This window comes from Trachypithecus francoisi, unplaced genomic scaffold, assembly GCF_009764315.1.
Source record: "Trachypithecus francoisi isolate TF-2019V2 unplaced genomic scaffold, Tfra_2.0 Lachesis_group14, whole genome shotgun sequence".
Lineage (NCBI taxonomy): Eukaryota > Metazoa > Chordata > Mammalia > Primates > Cercopithecidae > Trachypithecus > Trachypithecus francoisi.
The window spans coordinates 21084052-21102721 of NW_022681459.1; the positions used below are offsets into that span (position 1 = coordinate 21084052).

The 18670-nt window shown below is 46.7% G+C and overlaps 1 protein-coding gene across 1 annotated transcript in view; it reads left to right on the forward strand.

Moving 5' to 3' along the window:
• ITSN1 (intersectin 1) overlaps positions 1–4247 on the forward strand; it is a 251948-nt gene extending 247701 nt beyond the window's left edge. The window contains exons 36-39 of the mRNA XM_033232372.1: positions 656–738; positions 1061–1144; positions 1896–2069; positions 3745–4247. Of these exons, the coding sequence (XP_033088263.1) occupies positions 656–738; positions 1061–1144; positions 1896–2069; positions 3745–3893 (490 nt within the window). The 3' untranslated portion in view covers positions 3894–4247. The remainder of the gene's footprint in view (positions 1–655; positions 739–1060; positions 1145–1895; positions 2070–3744) is intronic.
• Positions 4248–18670: the final 14423 nt, after the last annotated feature.

Consider the following 18670-nt stretch of genomic DNA (forward strand, 5'->3'; position numbering starts at 1 on the left):
GGGCATTCTGGAACCTAGGGCTGTGGGTATTTTGCTTCAATCTGTCTTCAAGACACTGCCCTGGAGCCAAATGAAACAGATCATTTTCTGAAGGGTGAACTTGACACAAGACCAGCATCATTCCAAAGAGCGTTTGCACCAAGCAAGAAAATTGGCTAAAGCTTTCGTGCATATGGTTCTCAGAAAAAATGAAGGCGAAAACCGCAGTCACAAATGCCTTCCCCCAGGGCATTTTGCTCTTTCTTGTGAAGTGGTTCCCAATCTGGGAAGTGGTTTCTGTTCTTTCTTTGCGTGACTTCATAAGCAGATCCTTCTGGCTTTGTTGGATTAGGAAAATATGTGCTACTCTTCGGTAAGGAGGGAGGAGGAGTTGTGTCCCGATGTTGCCTCCAAGACAGCATTTTTCACAGATTTTCTTCCCCGGGGACATGAACGCAGGTCTTGAGGACATCCATGGAAATGGCCCTCATGCCTTTCTTATTGATGGCAGGAATAAGTATTAGCATCATGTGACATAAAATCAGATTCTCTTTCCCGAGCCTTTGTTAAAATCAAGTGAACAAAGAAAACAGAGTCCTGGCAACAGTGTTTGAACAGACCTGAAGCCTTTTTCCTGAGTTTCTGTTTGGCAACTTTCTGTCTTTTTCTGTCCAAGGACTGCCTGGGTGCAGAAAATCAAAGCTGCTTCTGAACTCTACATAGAGACTGAGAAAAAGAAGCGCGAGAAAGCGTACCTGGGTAATGCATGGCCCCGCGGGGTGTCCTGCACAGCTGGGCAGGAGGGAGGGCCATTTGGCTGGGCTGAAAATCCTCAGAATAGAAGAGTCCTCGGGACCTAGAGGAGGGGCATGAGATGGGATAGAAGTGAGCTTGGGGTGGGATGCAGATGGGGAGGGAGGACAAATTCCAGGAGCAAGGAAGCCAGAGTTTAAGGAGAGGAGAGGAGAATTACTTTTGAGTCGGGAGAGGTACATGAAATGCATTGTGAGGCTCACAGAGATGGGAAAGGCGTGGCACGTTCCAATGAAGCATTTTGTGTGTGTTTTTCCTGCCGTCATAGTCCGTTCCCAAAGGGCAACAGGCATTGGAAGGTTGATGGTGAACGTGGTTGAAGGCATTGAGTTGAAACCCTGTCGGTCACATGGTAAGGCTCTGAGGCGCCCCTGACTCCTGCCTTAGGGTTGGAAGCTGTGTCCGCGTTCCCCACACCCCCACCTGAATATAAATCAAATGTGCTATTTCAATACTCCCCGATCTCCTTCCAGAGTTGGTTTAACTAGCACTGATTTAAAACCTGGAGGTTTTGTGGTTTTTTTTTTTCATCCTTTCTACCATTCTGCTTTTCCGAGGGATCTGAGCGGCTGCATTCACAGTGGATATGACATAAAATCAGGCCAAAGTGAGGAGACAGGAAGGGCCTAGTTTCAAAGCCCACTCAATTAATTATTTGTTCTTAGTTTAAGGATGAAGCTGACTTCTGGGAGTTTTCATGTGGATTCTCCATCGAATGCCACTTATTAAGCATAGTAGTTATTAAGAGAGGGGAGCGGCCAGGCACAGTGGCCTGGATTACACACCTGTAATCCCAGTGCTTTGGGAGGCCAAAGCAGGCGGATCACCTGAGGTCAGGAGTTTGAGACCAGCCTGGCCAACATGGTGAAACCCCGTTTCTACTAAAAATATAACAAATTAGCCAGGAATGGTGGCAGGCACTTGTAATACCAGCTATTCAGGAGGCTGAGGCATCACTTGAGCCCAGGAGGTGGAGGTTGCAGTGAGCTGAGATCATACCACTGCACTCCAGCCTGGGCAACAGACTCCATAAAAAAAAAAAAAAGAGTGGGGATCAAAATGAGGTGTGAGTTCCACCTGACAAAGGCTTTTGTTCCCTTCAGGAAAGAGTAACCCCTACTGCGAGGTGACCATGGGTTCCCAGTGCCACATCACCAAGACGATCCAGGACACGCTGAACCCCAAGTGGAATTCCAACTGCCAGTTCTTCATCCGAGACCTGGAGCAGGAGGTCCTCTGCATCACTGTGTTCGAGAGGGACCAGTTCTCACCAGATGGTGAGTGGAACACAGCCCCATGGTTATTCCTCCTTCCCTGGCACTTGTTTGCGTGAGTTAATTGTTTTCTTACCTGGAGACTTGGTGCCAGGATTCCTTGGGTTTCCCTCCCGAGAGATGAGGCTGGTTGGCACAAGACGAGGCTCTGTCTCCCCTGGAGGAGTCGTCTGGAGGTGTCTCACTGCAAGTGGACAGAGCATGCCTGGTCTAGAATTGTGCCAGCTGCCCTGGGCAAACATGACTGTCTTCTGCTTTCCAAAGCAGGTGACTGTGGAGAGGGGTGTATTTAAGAGCCTCAGCACAGTTCTTCAGTCCTTGGCAAAAAGCCATGCTGGCAATGGATGGAACTGGCCAATGGAACAAGGATGTTAGCCCACCACAGGAGCCGCAGAATCAGCCAGGTCCCTTTGGGTGGCATTTTTGTGGCAGTTATTAAGTAGGCAAAGGGATGCAGTCACGTTGGATGAATCATTTCTTCCACCAGCCTTCTGTTTCTGCTTGGGCCTGGAAAAGAATAGTCTCGGCCCAATGATTCCAAGAAACTGCCTGTCTCTCCCTCAACCCAGTAAAAATCACCAGTGGGCATGGTGATGCAGGCCTGGAATCCCAACACTTTGGGAGGCTGAGGCAGGAGGATTGCTTAAGCCCAGGAGTCTGAGACCAGCCTGGCCAACATAATAGGACCTAGTCTCTACAAAAAAATACAAAACGTAGCCAGGCATAGTGGCACACACCTGTAGTTCCAGCTACCTGGGAGGCTGAGGCAGGAGGACTGCTTGAGACTGGGAGGTTGAGGCTGCAGTGAGCCATGATGGTGCCACTACACTCCAGCCTGGGTGACAGGGCAAGACCCCATCTCCAAAAAAAAAAAAAAAAATCACAGAGTAAGTTAAAAGATTATATGCTCAACTTAATTATAACCAAAGGAGTGAGGGTCGAATGCTATCATTATCTGTACCAGGTTTAAATGGCTCCATAGGGCCTTCATCTTTTAGTACTTTTTATATGAATTATCTCATTGTGACTTAGGTACTCGTTGTGGTAGCTGGTTAAATGTTTGAGTGCGACTGGAACAGTTTGCCTCCCAAGTCTGGCTCTTAACCACTACATGCACTGTCAACTTCTAATTCTTTTTTCTTTTGATTTTTTTACATTTTTTTTTTTTTCTTGAGACAGGGTCTCACTCTGTCACTCAGGCTGGAGCACAGTGGTGCAATCACAGCTCACTGCAGCCTCCACCTCCCAGGCTCAAGCAATCCTCCTGCCTCAGCCTCCTAAGTAGCTGGGATGACAGGCATGAACCACCATGCTAGGCTCATTTTAAAAATGTTTTTGTAGAGACAGGGTCTCACTTTATTGCCCAGGCTGGTGTCAAACTCCTGGACTCAAGTGATCCTCCTGCCTTGGCCTCCCAAAGTGCTGGGATTACAGATGCGAGCCACTGGGCCCGGCTACCTTCTAATTCTGAGAGATAAAGATTGGGGTTGGGTTTGTTTTTTTTAAAATAATGAAATACCGTGACACATTGGCAACTCTGCTGGGGAGTGAGTTGGAATCCTAGGGTTGGTTTACATCAGAATATAACAGTTCATCAGCGGGTCCCCAATTTGCCAGACATGTGCCTCGAAGACAGACAATGCACCCTTTTAGTGGGGTCTGTTTGTTCTCTTTTCAGATTTTTTGGGTCGGACGGAGATCCGTGTGGCGGACATCAAGAAAGACCAGGGCTCCAAGGGTCCAGTTACGAAGTGTCTTCTGCTGCACGAAGTCCCCACGGGAGAGATCGTGGTCCGCTTGGACCTGCAGTTGTTTGATGAGCCGTAGGCAGCAGGCTCGGGGTGTGCTCAGCAGGGTCCCAGCCCACGGCCGCACATGCTGTCTGGAAATTGTGTTCCTTTTCTAAGAAACCACCATTTGGTGTTCAGTCACAGGGATATGGGACAGCAAAGACAGGCCCCTCAAACCTTCTAGGAATCATTCTCGACAATCCTCCCTGCCCCGAAACAATTTCCTTTTTCATGAAACAAAGCTGTGTTTTCCTTTGTCCTCACTACAGGTCTCATTATGGCTTCTACGGTCGCTGAAATCCCATAACCCTCAACAGGGTGCAGTTGGGAGTCTAGCGCCTTCCGGGCTTGAAGAATGGGTCTGGTTACTATAAAATAGATTTATAAATGCAATGTCTATATTTTTGGAGAACTCATGTAACCCTCCTATTTCTTACATCCACCAGGCCCCAAGTAGACTTCTTGGCTTACAATGCCCAGTCGTTGGTGTGCGTCTAGGAACAATTATGATGGTCCTGTCGTTGCTTCAGAATCCCATCTCTCCTGCAGGGAAATGCTGCCTGGAGCTGATCACTCGGTGAGACGGTCTGATCAGGCCCTGGCTTAGCTCTTTGAAGAGCTGGTCTATGGAAGGTTCCAGCATGTGCACCATTATAGCCGTTCCTTCCCCCTCTAGGCCTTGTATTAATATATGTCAATGAAAACACACCGGCGTATTGTTGCGTGGATTCAGTTCTGATTTCCAGCATGCTTGGAATATGGTCACAGAAAGCCATTATCTAGAAAGTCACCCCTCTGCTGGATCAGATCACTGCAGGTCACTGGAAAGGCAACTTTACAGTGTTGGGTCACTGGGTCTCGATTGGCAGCCATGTTGGAAAAATCTCTTTTGGCTCAGAGGCCCTGTGATATTTCATGGCAGCAGTAGTTGCTGGTGCCCTGTTCTGTGCTTGGATGTGCTGAATCCTGATTGTTGTAGGAAATTTCAACAACTGTCTTTGGTACATTCCCCAAAAAGCCACGTCCTAGATTCCCAAGGCGTGAAAAGGAAAAATGTCAAGCTGGAGGCTGGGAAGGAAAATGAAGGCAGTCCATTATGTGGTGGGTAAAAGACCCTAGGAGTATGCAAGCCCCGCACATCCTGGGGCAAAGACCTAAGACGCTTTCCCACCCTCCACCACACCCACCCCAACCTCACGGTAATGTGCTTGTTCCAAGAGTCAGGACTGTATGACCATGTGTCAAGCTGTTTGGTTTGAGTTCTTTAATTTTTTTTTTTCCCTTAAATGCCAGGAGATAGTCTGGTTAGTTAGATAGTAACTTGATCTGCTAATGAAAAGTGGGGGCCGTATTTTGTTCGCATGTTAACATTCTCATAATCCCAGTTTGTTGTGGTCATGAAATGTCCTTTGCATGTTGTGTTGGTACCGGAGTCTAGCTTTCCTGTACTAGATGGTGTTCTCTTTGATTGTAGGTCCTTAGACTTTAATTAGGGTTATAAAAGCGCTTTCTAAATAATAGCATCAGCTTTGTGGCAGAGTACCCCCTTTGCTGGGAACTGAATGTGTAGTGTTATAATTTCCCATGAGAGCCCGGTCAGACTTCAAGCAATTTTTTTTAAAAGTGTGTGTTGGAAAGGACAACAAAGTTTACATTTCATACTTTTAAGAAATACTTTATTATTTATTTATTGAAGATAGTGTAGAATTTTGTATCAAGAATAACAGACATAAGTATTTTTTGAAACAAGCAAATATACCCTGTAGTTAGAAACTTTCAACTGAACGTGTTAGAGACCAAGTTTAACTTCGGGCATGCATTTGTTTACCATTTCCCAGCAGAAAACATGGTTAAAATACTTTAAGTTTATATTTTTTGATGTTGTTAAGAAACTTTTAAATTAAATCTATAAATAGACATGCAACTTATGCTTTCCTATTTCTATAACCAATACCATTTGTTCAGTGTGTTTATGAAAGACATGTTACCATGGTAGAAAAAAAGTATTCCATGTGTAAATGGGGTAGTGTGGGTCACTATTCCAATCTCTTTTTGTTTTCTGTCCTGTCTTTCCTTCTTTGACTTCATTTGCGTGTTAAAGTTGGACATCATTGTTCATGTAGGTAGCGTATGGTATGCACAATGACAAACAATCGTTTGAGGTCCCAGGTCACCCACTCATAGTGTCCTATTATTGGAATTAATGTAGCATGAGAAAGCAATATGTGACTGTTTTTCCTCAGTTGACTCTGTTGAACATCCTTGAGATGCTCCTGCTGTGTAGCAAGTTCTGGATTAGTGTCCTTGTATTTCCTGGTGTAATTTGTAATGTAACCGATCGTCCTTATGGAGGAGTCGGGCTGGCCCTCGGATCCAGCTGTGATTCATGAGTTGTGTCAAGGGGATTGAGGAACAGAGCTGATGCATGGAGTCTCAAACCCTTGGGCCTCTCTGTTCCTTCACCTCTATTGACCATCTGAGCTGTATTTCATAGAAATTAAATGCTCCTTGCCAACAAGGAGTCTGTCTCTGAGCTCTTTGTTTTCTAAATGTAGGAGTTCTGTAGGCCACTGCATCCTGGCATCCTGATCTCAGCCTTTTAGACACCCCTGCAAGTGTTCCTCTGCTCTGAGCCACACTGCTAGCTCCTCCTGCACACTCTGATCTCCTTTAGCCCAAGAAGGGGCTGTCCTGGTCAGTCATAGGGTTACGCTGTAACCCTCAGTCATCCCTGAGAGCTGAACTATCCTGGGACCTCTTGGGCTGAGCCTTCTTCATACAGCAGTTCTCTAGAAGGGAGAGTCTATATCCTGGTCCCTCTGGGACAGGGCCTCTCTGGCTGCTGGCATCATGCTGGCAGGTAGACGGACAGCATCATCTCCTGGAACCAGGTTTGCTGGGACCATGAGAGCCTGAAGATGTGGCTCATTCAGATCCAGGCCTGAACTAATCTGGAATGAGGGACCTTTCTAGGTGCAGGTCACCAGGAATGCTTGAGAAACTAGAGCCAGACTTCCTTGTTTGTTTGGATAATGTGTCTCTGTCCTCTGATAGCAGAGGAAAGAGCTCTGCTCCCAAAGAACATTCATGTAAGAGGAGGCATTTTTTTCTTCTTTGCTTTTTTTAACAACCTAAAGACCTAAGTGTATGAAAGTAACTGATTTCATCTGGTCGAGTAGCCCTGAATTTAGCTGGGAAAAAAAAATCCTATCAGAAAATGAGTAAACTGACCACCCACATTATATCTTATCTCGGTGACCTGGTACCAAAGCTCAGGTGTCCTCCAGGGGTGTATTCCGGAGTAGCAGAGGGATTCAGTGCTAGTGCCAGCAGGGAAGGACACTTGCAGGTCTGCCTTCCAAGGCTGAGCAGGCCGGCTGTCTCTCCAGGAACTGGCTAGGACAAGTGTAAAGCCACTGACCACACAGAACAAGGATGTTCTAGAATCTGATGGGGCTCAAGATGAAGGCAGAAATGGACAAGGCACTTCTGACTTTCCTGGAAAGGTAGAGCTCTTGGAATATATTTTAGAGTAGGCCAGTACCCTGTATAAGCAGAAAAAGACTTCTCTATCTCTACTCCAAGTTGTTTTTTTTCTAGTTGATTGAGGCTTTTTGATTGATAAGAAGAAAATGTGTTTTGTATGTGTAACAACTTTAAGAATGTCCATTGGAAACAGAAAGTATGATTTGATTTGATTTCTAAATTCTCCCTTCCTTTTCAAGGTTAGCGATGTGCTCTATAGCAGACACTAACACTTTTACATGAATATCTGGTGTGCTTTGGATATAACAGGGTCATTTCGGGCTTGAGGTGAGTGCACAATTAGCAGTGGGTCTGTTTGATCCAGATACACTTGTTTACAAGTTTAGAGCATCCTATGCCAGAAAGTGAGATAAAAACAAAGGCACCTGGATGGCTTTGTTTTGCTGTTAGATAAAAGAGCTTTAGCTCACACCAGGCAGAAGCATAACTGGAGGCCCAGAAACCAGTGGCATGATGAAGCCCTCAGTGTAGTCTGAGCCACCATAAGAGGCATTAGGGAAAACTAACACCTCCTTCTCTTTGCACCATGGGGTGCTGACATGCCCGCTAGAGACGTCCCCTTACTTCCAGGAATGGCCCAAGGGCTGCTTAGTATATCGTTAGAATGTTCATTCTCCTCCTTTTCCCTGGAGTGGACCAGTGAGACCAAATGCTTGTGTTTCTCTATGTTTTCAGTTCATTTTTCAAATGACACAGAAGATGAATCCATTTCTGGGAAGGCTGAGCTCAGATGAGGATTTTTAGGCCAGCCTATGTTCTGGGGCAGATCTCAGGGACAGAAACAGGCTTGTATTAAATATAAGTGGCAGGTACTTCCCTAGAACAGCCTTAACCTGCACTAGTGAGGGAGGTTCAGGAATTCCCGTGACATTGATCTAGCAGCTTCCTGCATGTAGACACTCAGTTCTTTTAGGGACGTTCAACGCTTGATCAAATGGGGGCATTTTCTTTCTTTCTTTCTTTTCCCAACTACAGTGTAATTGCCTACCTGCCTGGGCCCCTTCTAGAGGAAGGTGGGCTTTCCTTGTCCATGAGTGCCAGGAGGCTGCACTCATGAGGTGATATTGTAAAGCAGCAGAAGACTGAGGGTGCAAAGAAACCACAGCTGCCATTCACGGGGCAGCTTCCTCCAGCTCTTCTGCCCAGTGACCTTACAGGCTTACGAGGAGCCTGATGAGAGTTGTCCTGGGGGCCCAGGGATGCATTCCCTGCAACTTCCTCCTGTGGGACCTCCAGGTCAGCTCATTCCAGGAGAAGCAGTCTCAGGCCCGTTTGCATCCCCTGACACTCCCACATGCCCGCCAGCCCGGTTTCTGATGAAGATATGGCTCAGTCCCTGCACTCCTTGTTGCAGTGACTTGTACTTCATGTGCAGGGCCCGACTTCTAGAGGGAATGTTTCCCTTGAACCCTTGGATATTTTTATTCTATTTTGAATCGTTCTGATCAATTAATGTTGCTTTGTGAGGGGTTCTTCAGAGAAATAATGCAAACCGGCCAGGCGCGGTGGCTCACGCCTGTAATCCCAACACTCTGGGGGGGCGAGGCAGGCGGATCACCTGAGGTCAGGAGTTTGAGACCAGCCTGGCCGACATGGTGAAACCCTGTCTCTACTAAAAATACAAAAATTAGCCAGGAGTGGTGGTGCACACCTGTAATCCCAGCTAAAATCCCAGCTACTCAGGAGGCTGAGGCAGGAGAATCACTTGAACCTGGGAGGCAGAGGTTGCAGTGAGCCGAGATCACACCACTGCACTCCAGCCTGGGTAAGAGAGTGACAGTCCTTCTCAAAACAAACAAACAAAAAGAGCTGATACAGACCTCTTCTGGTTAGACCTGACATGGAGGAAGTAATTGGCTGGTCAACTTAGTGGCGCCCCACAGCTTCCTCTGGATCCTGCTTCTCTGTACTTGCAACGCAGTTGTTTATTTGAGCTAGAAGAAAGGAAAGTTCTCAAATTCCTGTTTCCTCACCCTGCACTGTATCAGATCCAGGATATGTCTGCAGGTCATCAGGATCAACTAAGATACATAACCTTATATCTGTAGGAGCCAGAAAAAAAAAGAAATTTATTCCTGATAGGCATGGAAACTTAGTCCACGTGAAAGAAGACATCTAACAACTGTCTGTCTTGGGAGCATTAAAACCCAGACACCAGCACACTAGATAGTGCATCACTGGGTTGTGATCTCTCAGAAACATCTTAGTAGTTAATGCACTGTTCATTTAGGGAGTCCCCATCCTGGTCCAGGCCACCCTCCTAGAAGCTGGGGGGCAGCTCGGACGGGCCTGCCTTGGTGGCATTCAAGCAAGCCTAATTGGATTGGGTTGGTGTAAAAGTGATTGCGGTTTTTACGATTGCTTTTAATGGCAAACTAACTTTAAGTCATTAAAATAAGACCCAACGCTTATAAAAAAAAGTTCGGCCGGGCACGGTGGCTCATGCCTGTAATCCCAGCACTTTGGGAGGCCAAGGCGGGTGGATCACGAGGTCAGGAGATCGAGACCATCCTGGCTAACACAGTGAGACCCCGTCTCTACTAAAGAATACAAAAAACTAGCCGGGCGTAGTGGCGAGCGCCTATAGTCCCAGCTACTCAGGAGGCTGAAGTAGGAGAATGGCGTGAACCCAGGAGGCAGAGGTTGCAGTGAGCCGAGATTGTGCCACTGCACTCCAGCCTGGGTGACAGAGCAAGACTCCGTCTCAAAAAAAAAAAAAAAAAAAGAAGTTCATATCCACCTCCCAAAAACTTCTTTAGTTCCATGCAGCCTCAATCAGTTCCTCCATTCAAAGGAACCCTCTTTACCCTGGCCCTGGGGGAACCAGATTACACCCATATAATAATGTTTTTGAATTATGTGTGCTTGTCAGATTTCAGGGTCGGTTTCCCCTTACTGGATGTCAGGGGTGTTTTGTGAGTTGTGTTTTAATAGGATTCTGTTCTATTTTCTACACCAGCCTATATTGCTACTATCATCTGCCTAGTATCAATATTTTAGTATTCAAAGCCCACCAAATAAAGCTGTGTTTAGAAGTGGACTTACTTGGTCAGCCTTGGAAAAAAAAAATCAGCGTTTCTCAGATATTTCCTGAGGATTAACCAGAAACTAAAGCTTCTTTTTAGGCAGTGGTAAGAATGCATATTTTCTTCTTCCAGAAGCTCTGGTTTTATGCTTTTATCTTTTGAAAGAATAACATTCCTGTGCAACTCTGCTTCTCTTCGCCTTTGCATTTCTCTTTTTTGACTCAAATCTCTTATTTCCTGCCATTCCTGTATCTAAACAGAATGGAGGACTGGGGCAGACAGGAACCAAAGAAAGGGTGTGGTGGCTTTGTAGCGCTGGGTGAGCAGTAGCGGCTGCCGTTCTGTGCACTGTCACTGGCGGGGGTGGAGGGTCTCCCTGTAGGAGGAGGAAATTTGCTGTTTTCACTGGCGGATTTCAAGGTGCCGGCTCCACCTACCGCAGCTGCTGGGCATTGCTCTTGTGTAGATCGCCGAAGGAGTTGCTGGTGATGTGAGGTGTAGGGGAAGACAGGAACACGGACTCAGAGCTAGGAATGTGGGCCTGGCAGAGACTGAAGGCTGGGTGGGAAGGAAGCTCGCGGCGAGCCTGGGGTTCGAGCCTAACGCGCCAGGGGTCTCCAGTGAGACCTTGCTCTTCCCTGCCGCTGAGGCTGGGGCTGCACGGAGGTCCTCAGCCTTCCCACCCTTTCTGCGTCTGCTTTAGTGTCTGTCGGCTGGGTGGACTGCAGGGCAGGTGACCTGGAGGAGGCCCTGCTTCCCAGCAAGCGTTCTGGGAGTTACAGTATGCTCTACTGGGACTGGATTACAGAGTCTCCGCTTGCAGACTTAGACTGCTGGAACTTTAGGTGGAAGGGAATTTTTGTTGGTGGGACGCAGCAGCTCAGTGCGTGGTGTGTACTCGCGTGCTTGTGTGTGCATTGTGTGTGCGTGTATGTGTGTGCGCGTGTTTGTGTGTACATGTGTTTGTGTGTGCAGGCATGTGTTTATGTGTGTTTATGTGTGTGCATGTGTGTGCATGTGTGTGCACGCCCGTGTATGTGTGTGTGCATGGGTGTGCGTGTGTGCATGTGTATGTGTGCATGTATGTGCGTGCATGTGTGCGTGTGTGGGTGTGTGTGTGTGCGCGCGCGTGCGTGTGTGTGCCTACCCAAACCTTGGGGGGGATGCATGGCTCTGTGGCTTGGAGAGGGAAACTGGAAACACGTTACTCCACTGTCCTATCGTCCTGACAGGACTAGCCGCATGGTTTGTGGACAGAGTGCAAAATGAAAATGCGAGGCCCCTTGCCAGGTGATGAAGCATTTCTAGACAGTGACAGGAGAGCATTAAGCCACTCAGGTCCCTTCTGAGTGAATAGCCCCGTGTGGCTGCCAGGCAGCACACCCACGAGGCTGGCCCTGACCACACTGTTCTGGGCTGGCTCCTGAAGCAGATGGGCTGTGTCTCAGGTCTTCTCACTTTAAAAAGCCTCCTGGCAGGCTGTGGCAAGCTGGGCGGATATACTTTTCTCAACGCCTGCATTTATTTCCTAAAAGCACAAATGGCCTGGACTAGCTAGAGGGTGTGGAACTGAGCCCCTAGTTCACAGCTGCACCCCAAGGCTGGAGAGGGGGTTGCCGGTGGTGGCAGGAGCTCTGGGTTCCCAGTTCAGGGTGGGCCACAGGGCATCAAGCAGCTGTGAGCCTTTACCATTGAGCTCACTGCTTGGAAATAAAACCCTTCCTCTGGCCCTTGGTCAGCCACCGGGAGCTTTTCTCCGCTTTCCTGGGAGAACAGCAAGCCTTTTCCAACCTTCTGCCTTCAAAGAGAAGCAGGGTCATAGAAATGCTCATTGTCCCTTCCCCAGTGGCTGGACACTTGCTCCTCCAGCCTTCACCCGCTGGAGAGAAGGGGAGTCTGCGGCGCCAGCGCCTCCCTGCCCAGCTGGACCACATCATCTGGTCTGCAGGTGTCTGGGAGGAACCTGCTTCGGAGAGGCTGTTACTTCCCAGCTAGACTCTCCGCTTAGGATCCCATGTGTGGCTTTTAAGTAGGGGATGGTAGGAGAGAAAAGAACCCTCTGTGTAAGTAGTCTCAAGTTCTAGAAGACTGTGGCCCCAGGAGGCAGCTGACCGTGGAGCTGGGCTTCCTGTTGTTGCTTTCTTTCATGAGCTTTTACTTTTCCTGGGCTGGACACTCCAAAATGTTTGCAGTTCCATTTCCCCTTCTCCATACACATTGAGCAATAATCCTCACTATGTTCCCTGATTCTGTCTGGGATTATATTTGTTAAGTAAAAATGTTGACAGAAAGTTGAACAGAAATTGCAAACTCATCTCACCTGGATTTGATTGAGTCACCTTGAATGACATAACAAATTATAGCTTTGTTTTCGTGCGTCATGCAATCTTCCGGACCACGGGAAGTTCTGCAACGTTCTTTCTCCAGGGGCATTTCATTAATAGCGTGTCAGAATTAGTTTTAATGAACGTTTGAGGTACAATTCTATAAATCAACATCCTCAAAATGTCATCTGCTAAACATTCACTGTGACAGAAAATAGATATTTTAGCAAGATCTATGTTAATGCTACTTAATTTTAGACATGCATTTAAAGCAAACACGGCCAACAGCCCAAGTATCTTTGAACTGTGAAATCAACCTCAGATCTCGTCTGCTGTAGCCCCGCAAGCCGGAGTCTGTGCTCTCCATGGCCCCTTCTTATCCCTTGGTGGCCCTGCATAGATAGGGGAGTTGGCCCCTGCCCACCCCATGTTGTGTATTGCCTTAGCTCCAGCAGCTTTGTACCGTTACACGTATAGGTGGTGAACTTACGTGTAAATACATGTGTACAGATGAGAAACTGCAACAAAAATGTCCCGTGGATGATACCGGTTTTCTACATTCTGTGCTGTTTCCAGCTAAGAAAAATGCGAACTCCCACTACATAAAGGGAAAAGGTTGTATTCATTTCATGTTCATCATGAAATCTCTGCTGTGTGTTTACAGAATGGCCATGATTAAATGTATATATGGTATGTAAGAGGCTATGCTGTTAAATGTTGCATAAACTAACACAGATTCTGTAGTCAAAAATATTTAACTTGTTATTGTAAAATGTGATTTGTCATTGAGAGATTATTTTTCTGTATGTATATGAGAGTATTTTAGGAATCTAATTTAAGTGCATAAAACTATAGAAAAAAATTTAAAACCTATTCCAAGAGTAGAAAGTGCTTAATCAGATTACTTGGGTTCAACTCAACTAAATTTATATTAAAAAAAAAATCCAAGTTGTATATGTTAGAAATCAAGGGAGTCATTTTTTTTTTCCTGCCTGGAGGAAATATGAAAAATTTCAGTGTAATGGGTGGTGGTGTGATCAAATGAAAAGTATCCTGTAGCCATGACCTCGCATGGGACCTTGGTGTTGCATTAACAATGGATTTTTGCAGATCACATATCCGAGAGGGTACCTGTGTCAGGAAGGATGAGAGGATCGGGAGCCTGTTTTTCACCAGATCCATGTGCCACGCAGGCTTCCTTGGGTTCTAGTGGACTCGTTAGGGATCTGGGGCTGACACAGCTATCCCACTAGAGAGCCCACTCTGACTTCCAGGTCACCCTTTCTAATTCTCTATCTGGATTGATTTGGTTTATCCCTAATTAGCGTTTGTGTTTTCCATGAAATTTCCTGATGCATCCTCACCATCTTCAACTGTTGCACAGCCAGGTGGGTGGATGGATGTTTTAGGGTTTCTGGGTTAAGCCATTTTGGGCAGACTTCTGGATGCCCATGTTCCCATGGAGACCCCAGGGGGAAGACGCCTTCCTCCCCTCTCCATTCCCAGAAAAGGATCAGGAGTCCAGGCTGCTTCTGGGGTGCAGACTTTCTGTACTTGGCCACCAGAAGTGCCCCTTAGGCCACCCAAGGTGGATTCCATGAAACTCAATGTCTAAACTCCTGAGAGAGGCATTCAGAAGTGATTTCAGGAGGGGGGCAACCCCAGGAGACCAGCCTCCCCTGGCAGCCTGGAAATACTGCAGTAACAAAAAGAGCTGGTTTCTGGTGATCTGAACGCATTGTATTTGTGGGTGACACTGCTGGTGGAAGGTTGAGGGTCTGTGGTCTGAAAAGACATCTGAAGAATGTGTTAGGTTTTCAACATTTCTTTCAACAGGCTGTGTGCATCTTAATGCTGCCAACCAGCAACTGGAGCCCCTTTCCTGAGAGGCCCGAACCGGTAAAGCTCCTGACTTCAGGAGTATGGGAAGCCGTGATTTCTGGAAGCTTCCTGGAATCTATTGAGGTGTATGAATAATCTGCAAATCACTTAGAGGCACTGTCCATGTGGTTCATAACTGGCTTTATTCCCAAAGATGGAGCTGTTTAGAGATTTCTTTGTTCAGGCACAGCCTTGGAAGGGCACCTAAGGCCTGCCAACAGAGGAGATGAGTTCTGATTCACTCACCCCAAACAGGCCCTGACTCTCCTTCCTTAGAACGATGCCCTCTGGCTGGGGTGGCAAGAGGGCTGTGAGTGGGAACAAGTCAGCCAGTCAACTGTCACTTGGGCCCTGGTTGTTTCAAAAAAGTCTGGGGACAAGAAAAGCTAGAAAATGAGGCCCTCCCTTCCCAGAAGTGCTAGCGAACCCTCCCAGATAGCCTTTGCCTGTTTGGAAAAGAATGTAATCCATCAGAACGTGAGCTCCTTGTGCTTCCAGTGACAAGCAGGCCACAGTGCTGGTGGCATGTTGCTCCCCTCACAGCCCTGCCCAGGGGTAGGACCAGGCCTGCCCCTTGATGGATGTGCTGTTGATTGTAATATACTTCTGTTGCCAAATAATGGTACTGTTTAATTTTCCATAAAAGAGAGACTATATTGTCTGATATGTAATGTTAATGGAATTCTAAGAATTACTAGACACTATTATAAATTGTAGACTTATGTATTTGTCTAAGGGTTTGATGAAGCAGGGCCAAAACACTGTTTCTTCTTTTTTGTTTGGAAGAAGCTGAGGTTTGTTTTTGCTGTTTGAGTGTTCCTTTGGCAACTTATTATGTGTGAAATGTTAAATTTTATCCATTCAGATGATGGTAACTGAGACCTTTCTTTAAACCAGTAGCAACATCAGTACAAATTGCTGTTCCTGTGTATCTTGAACCTAAAAAGAACAATCTCTTCAAAAAAAAACAAAAAACAAAAAACAACTCTTTGGTCATTTTGACCTGTGTGGTTTAAATTCAAATAGTTCATGAATAAATGAGAAAAGTCAATCTGTTATAGTGGATTATTTTGGGTTCTTTCTGCTTCACTCTTTTCTGAGAGCACAGGAAGCTAATAGCCCGGCAAATGGTGGGCTTCCTCTTCCCACAGATAAGGTTGTAGCTGTGCAAGGAAAATTGTGCGGAAATAAACCTAGAAAACAAAACCAATCCACAACCCTCTCAACTCTCCTATGACTGTAGATAAATGTTAGCTAACACCAAGCAGAAATAGATTTCTCTGTATAAAGTCTTTGTGAGAACAGGAGAAGTTCTGTGTTGTGCAGCATAAGAAATTCTGTGACTGGGGTTGAGGGGGCCACGCAAAAAGCTGATTGTCTTATAAAGACACTCAGAAGGGTCACTGAATTTCCAGGGAGAAGTTTCTAACACACGTAACCCCACGTGTTCAGAACCTGGGTGATCTGTAATTCTGAGTTCCATAAAACCCAACACTGAATTTTATTAGATTGTTTCCTCCTGTTCTGGTTTTAAGGCCATTCCTATTTCATCACTGATTTAACTCACTATAAATGAGTCCTTTAAATTCTCTAGCTGGCTTGGACACTAGTTGAATTGTTACATAGCACAGTTTTTAAAAGTTGACCTACAGCAGTATGTCTTTGCCTTTTTAAAACTAGTATGTCCCATTTTTGAAAAACATAAAAATCTTATGCCCTTTTCTTGGTTGTTATTAGAAGTTTTAAAAATAAGTTAAAGCTGGACATGGTGGCTCACACCCGTAATCCCAGTGCTTTGGGAGGCTGAGGCAGGAGGACTGCTTGCATCCAGAAGTTCAAGACCAGCCTGAGCAACATAGTGAGACCTTGTCTCTACAAAAAATAAAAAACTAGCCAGGCGTGGTGGCACATGCTCATGGTCCCAGGTATTAGGGAGGCTGAGGCAGGAGGATCTCTTGAGTCCAGGAGGTCAAGGCTGCAGTTGAGCCATGATCAGGCCATGGCACTCCAGTCTGGGTGACAGAGTGAGACCCTGTTTTAAAAATAAAAGTTAAATGCCATTAAAAACAAATGCAATAATTAACTTTCCCAGACTATACCTAGTTCTCTCCAAGTCTGTTGAGAGCTCCCTCACAGAGCCCAGAGTGGATGGAATCACTGGTAGAAAACATGTAATTAATACCTATTTAACCATGATTAGTAGCCAGCATACTCAAGGGAATACTTTATTCTCAAATATTTAGTTTTTCTTCTCATTACAGAAGTAATCCTTATTAATGCAGAAAATTCAGCAAGGAAAGAAAAACATAAAGGAAATAAAATCACTTAATGGAGATGTTCTACACAAAAATAAAGGTTAAGTTTTGATGCACTTCACAGAAAAATGTATTTTTTCTGTGTGCGTTTTAAATACGTTTGTACTATCTATTTATGAGATGGAGTCTCGCTTTTGTCACCCTGGCTGCGCTCGGCCTCTTGTACTATTTAATAGCTAATATGCATTGAAAACATCCCATATACAAGGTACTGCAAAACTTTCACCTCAATTTAAAGCAAATATTATGAAGAAAATCATTGCAGGCTGGGTGTGGTGGCTCACGCCTATAATCCCAGCACTTTGGGAGGCCAAGGCCGAGGCCAGTGATCGCTTGAGTCCGGGAGTTTAAAGCCAGCCTGAGCATCATGGCAAGACCCTGTCTCTGCTATAAATACGAAAACCAGCAGGGTGTGGTCACACCGCCTGTAGTTTCAGCTACTTGGGAGGCTAAGGCGGGAGGATGGCTTGAGCCCAGGAGGTTGAGGCTGCAGTGAGCCATGGTCATGCCCCTGCACTCCAGCCTCAATGATGGTGTGACACTGTCTCAAAAAACAAATCATTGTACACAGATCTCTGGGTTCTCTCTGGTGACCCTGTAAGGTAACATATGAAGGCCTCATCACTCCCCGAGATTGTATGTGCTTAATCAACAGGAAGGTTGCTGAGTTTGACTCTGAAGGATCTGGGCATCAGCTGCATGAGGCTCCCGCCAAGACGGTTTGTCCACTGGCAATCACGTGTCTGCAGAGCTGTGACTCTGTGTATGACGCCACCTTGTGCAGAGCAGGCTCCTGCATGCAGTGAGCCGGGGTGGCGGGGGAGCGCCAAGGGGCAGGGGAGAAACCTGGAATGTGGTCGTGGTTAGGTTGCAGACTCAGCTGCGGAAACAGAGCTCAATATCCCATGGCTTTGAAGAGAGGTCTATTTCGTCATCACGTTTAACAGCCCAGGGGCAGCAGAAACGCCTGGCAGGGTGGCTGTGCCCTTGGCATCACTTACCATCTTGTCTGTATCTAGCCAGAGGGATGGACTAAGGATTGCTCAAGAGGGCAGTCCAGGGAGGCACACATCACTTCCTCTCCTTTCCCATTTGCTAGAACTCAGCACCACAGTCAGGTGCTGCCAGAGGCTCAAGAATGTGGTCTCTAGCTGAGTAGCCCTAGGCCCACCTAAAAGGTGGCTGGTCTTTGGGCCAACCAGCAGCCTCAGCACTCCTGGTTCCTGGAACGGTTGAGGCCACGTGGTGTCTCCGTTGGTTGTCACATTAGGTGATCATGTATTAAAAACTTTGCCAGGAGGAAGCCGGAGTTGAAGCCAAGCCTGAGTGCCAGGAGTGTCGTGTCATGTGGAGGGCATGCTGGTCCCAGCACGAGCACGCAGGGAGCAGCGTTGGGCCATGTCATTGCTCTGGAGAACTTCTTCCCTACAATGGTCCGGCCTCTGCCCAAGCAGGGGGAGTTCTGGGAAGGGAACTGGTTTGTTGGCCAAAAGCTCTTGGAGTCTGACCAAGGAACAGGCACCTGAGCGGGCTGTTGCCTGGGGAACTCTATTTTCTCTAGAAGACCAAAAGGTAAAATGTAGGGGAAGAGCTGACCTGGGAACTGGTTTTGGTTAAAAGGTGAATTAGGAGCATCTTAGGGACAAAGTGGGAAGGGGCAGGGGACCTACCTGAGGTAACTTTTGTCCATTTGCTACAGCAACGTGTCGGTGCATGGTGTTA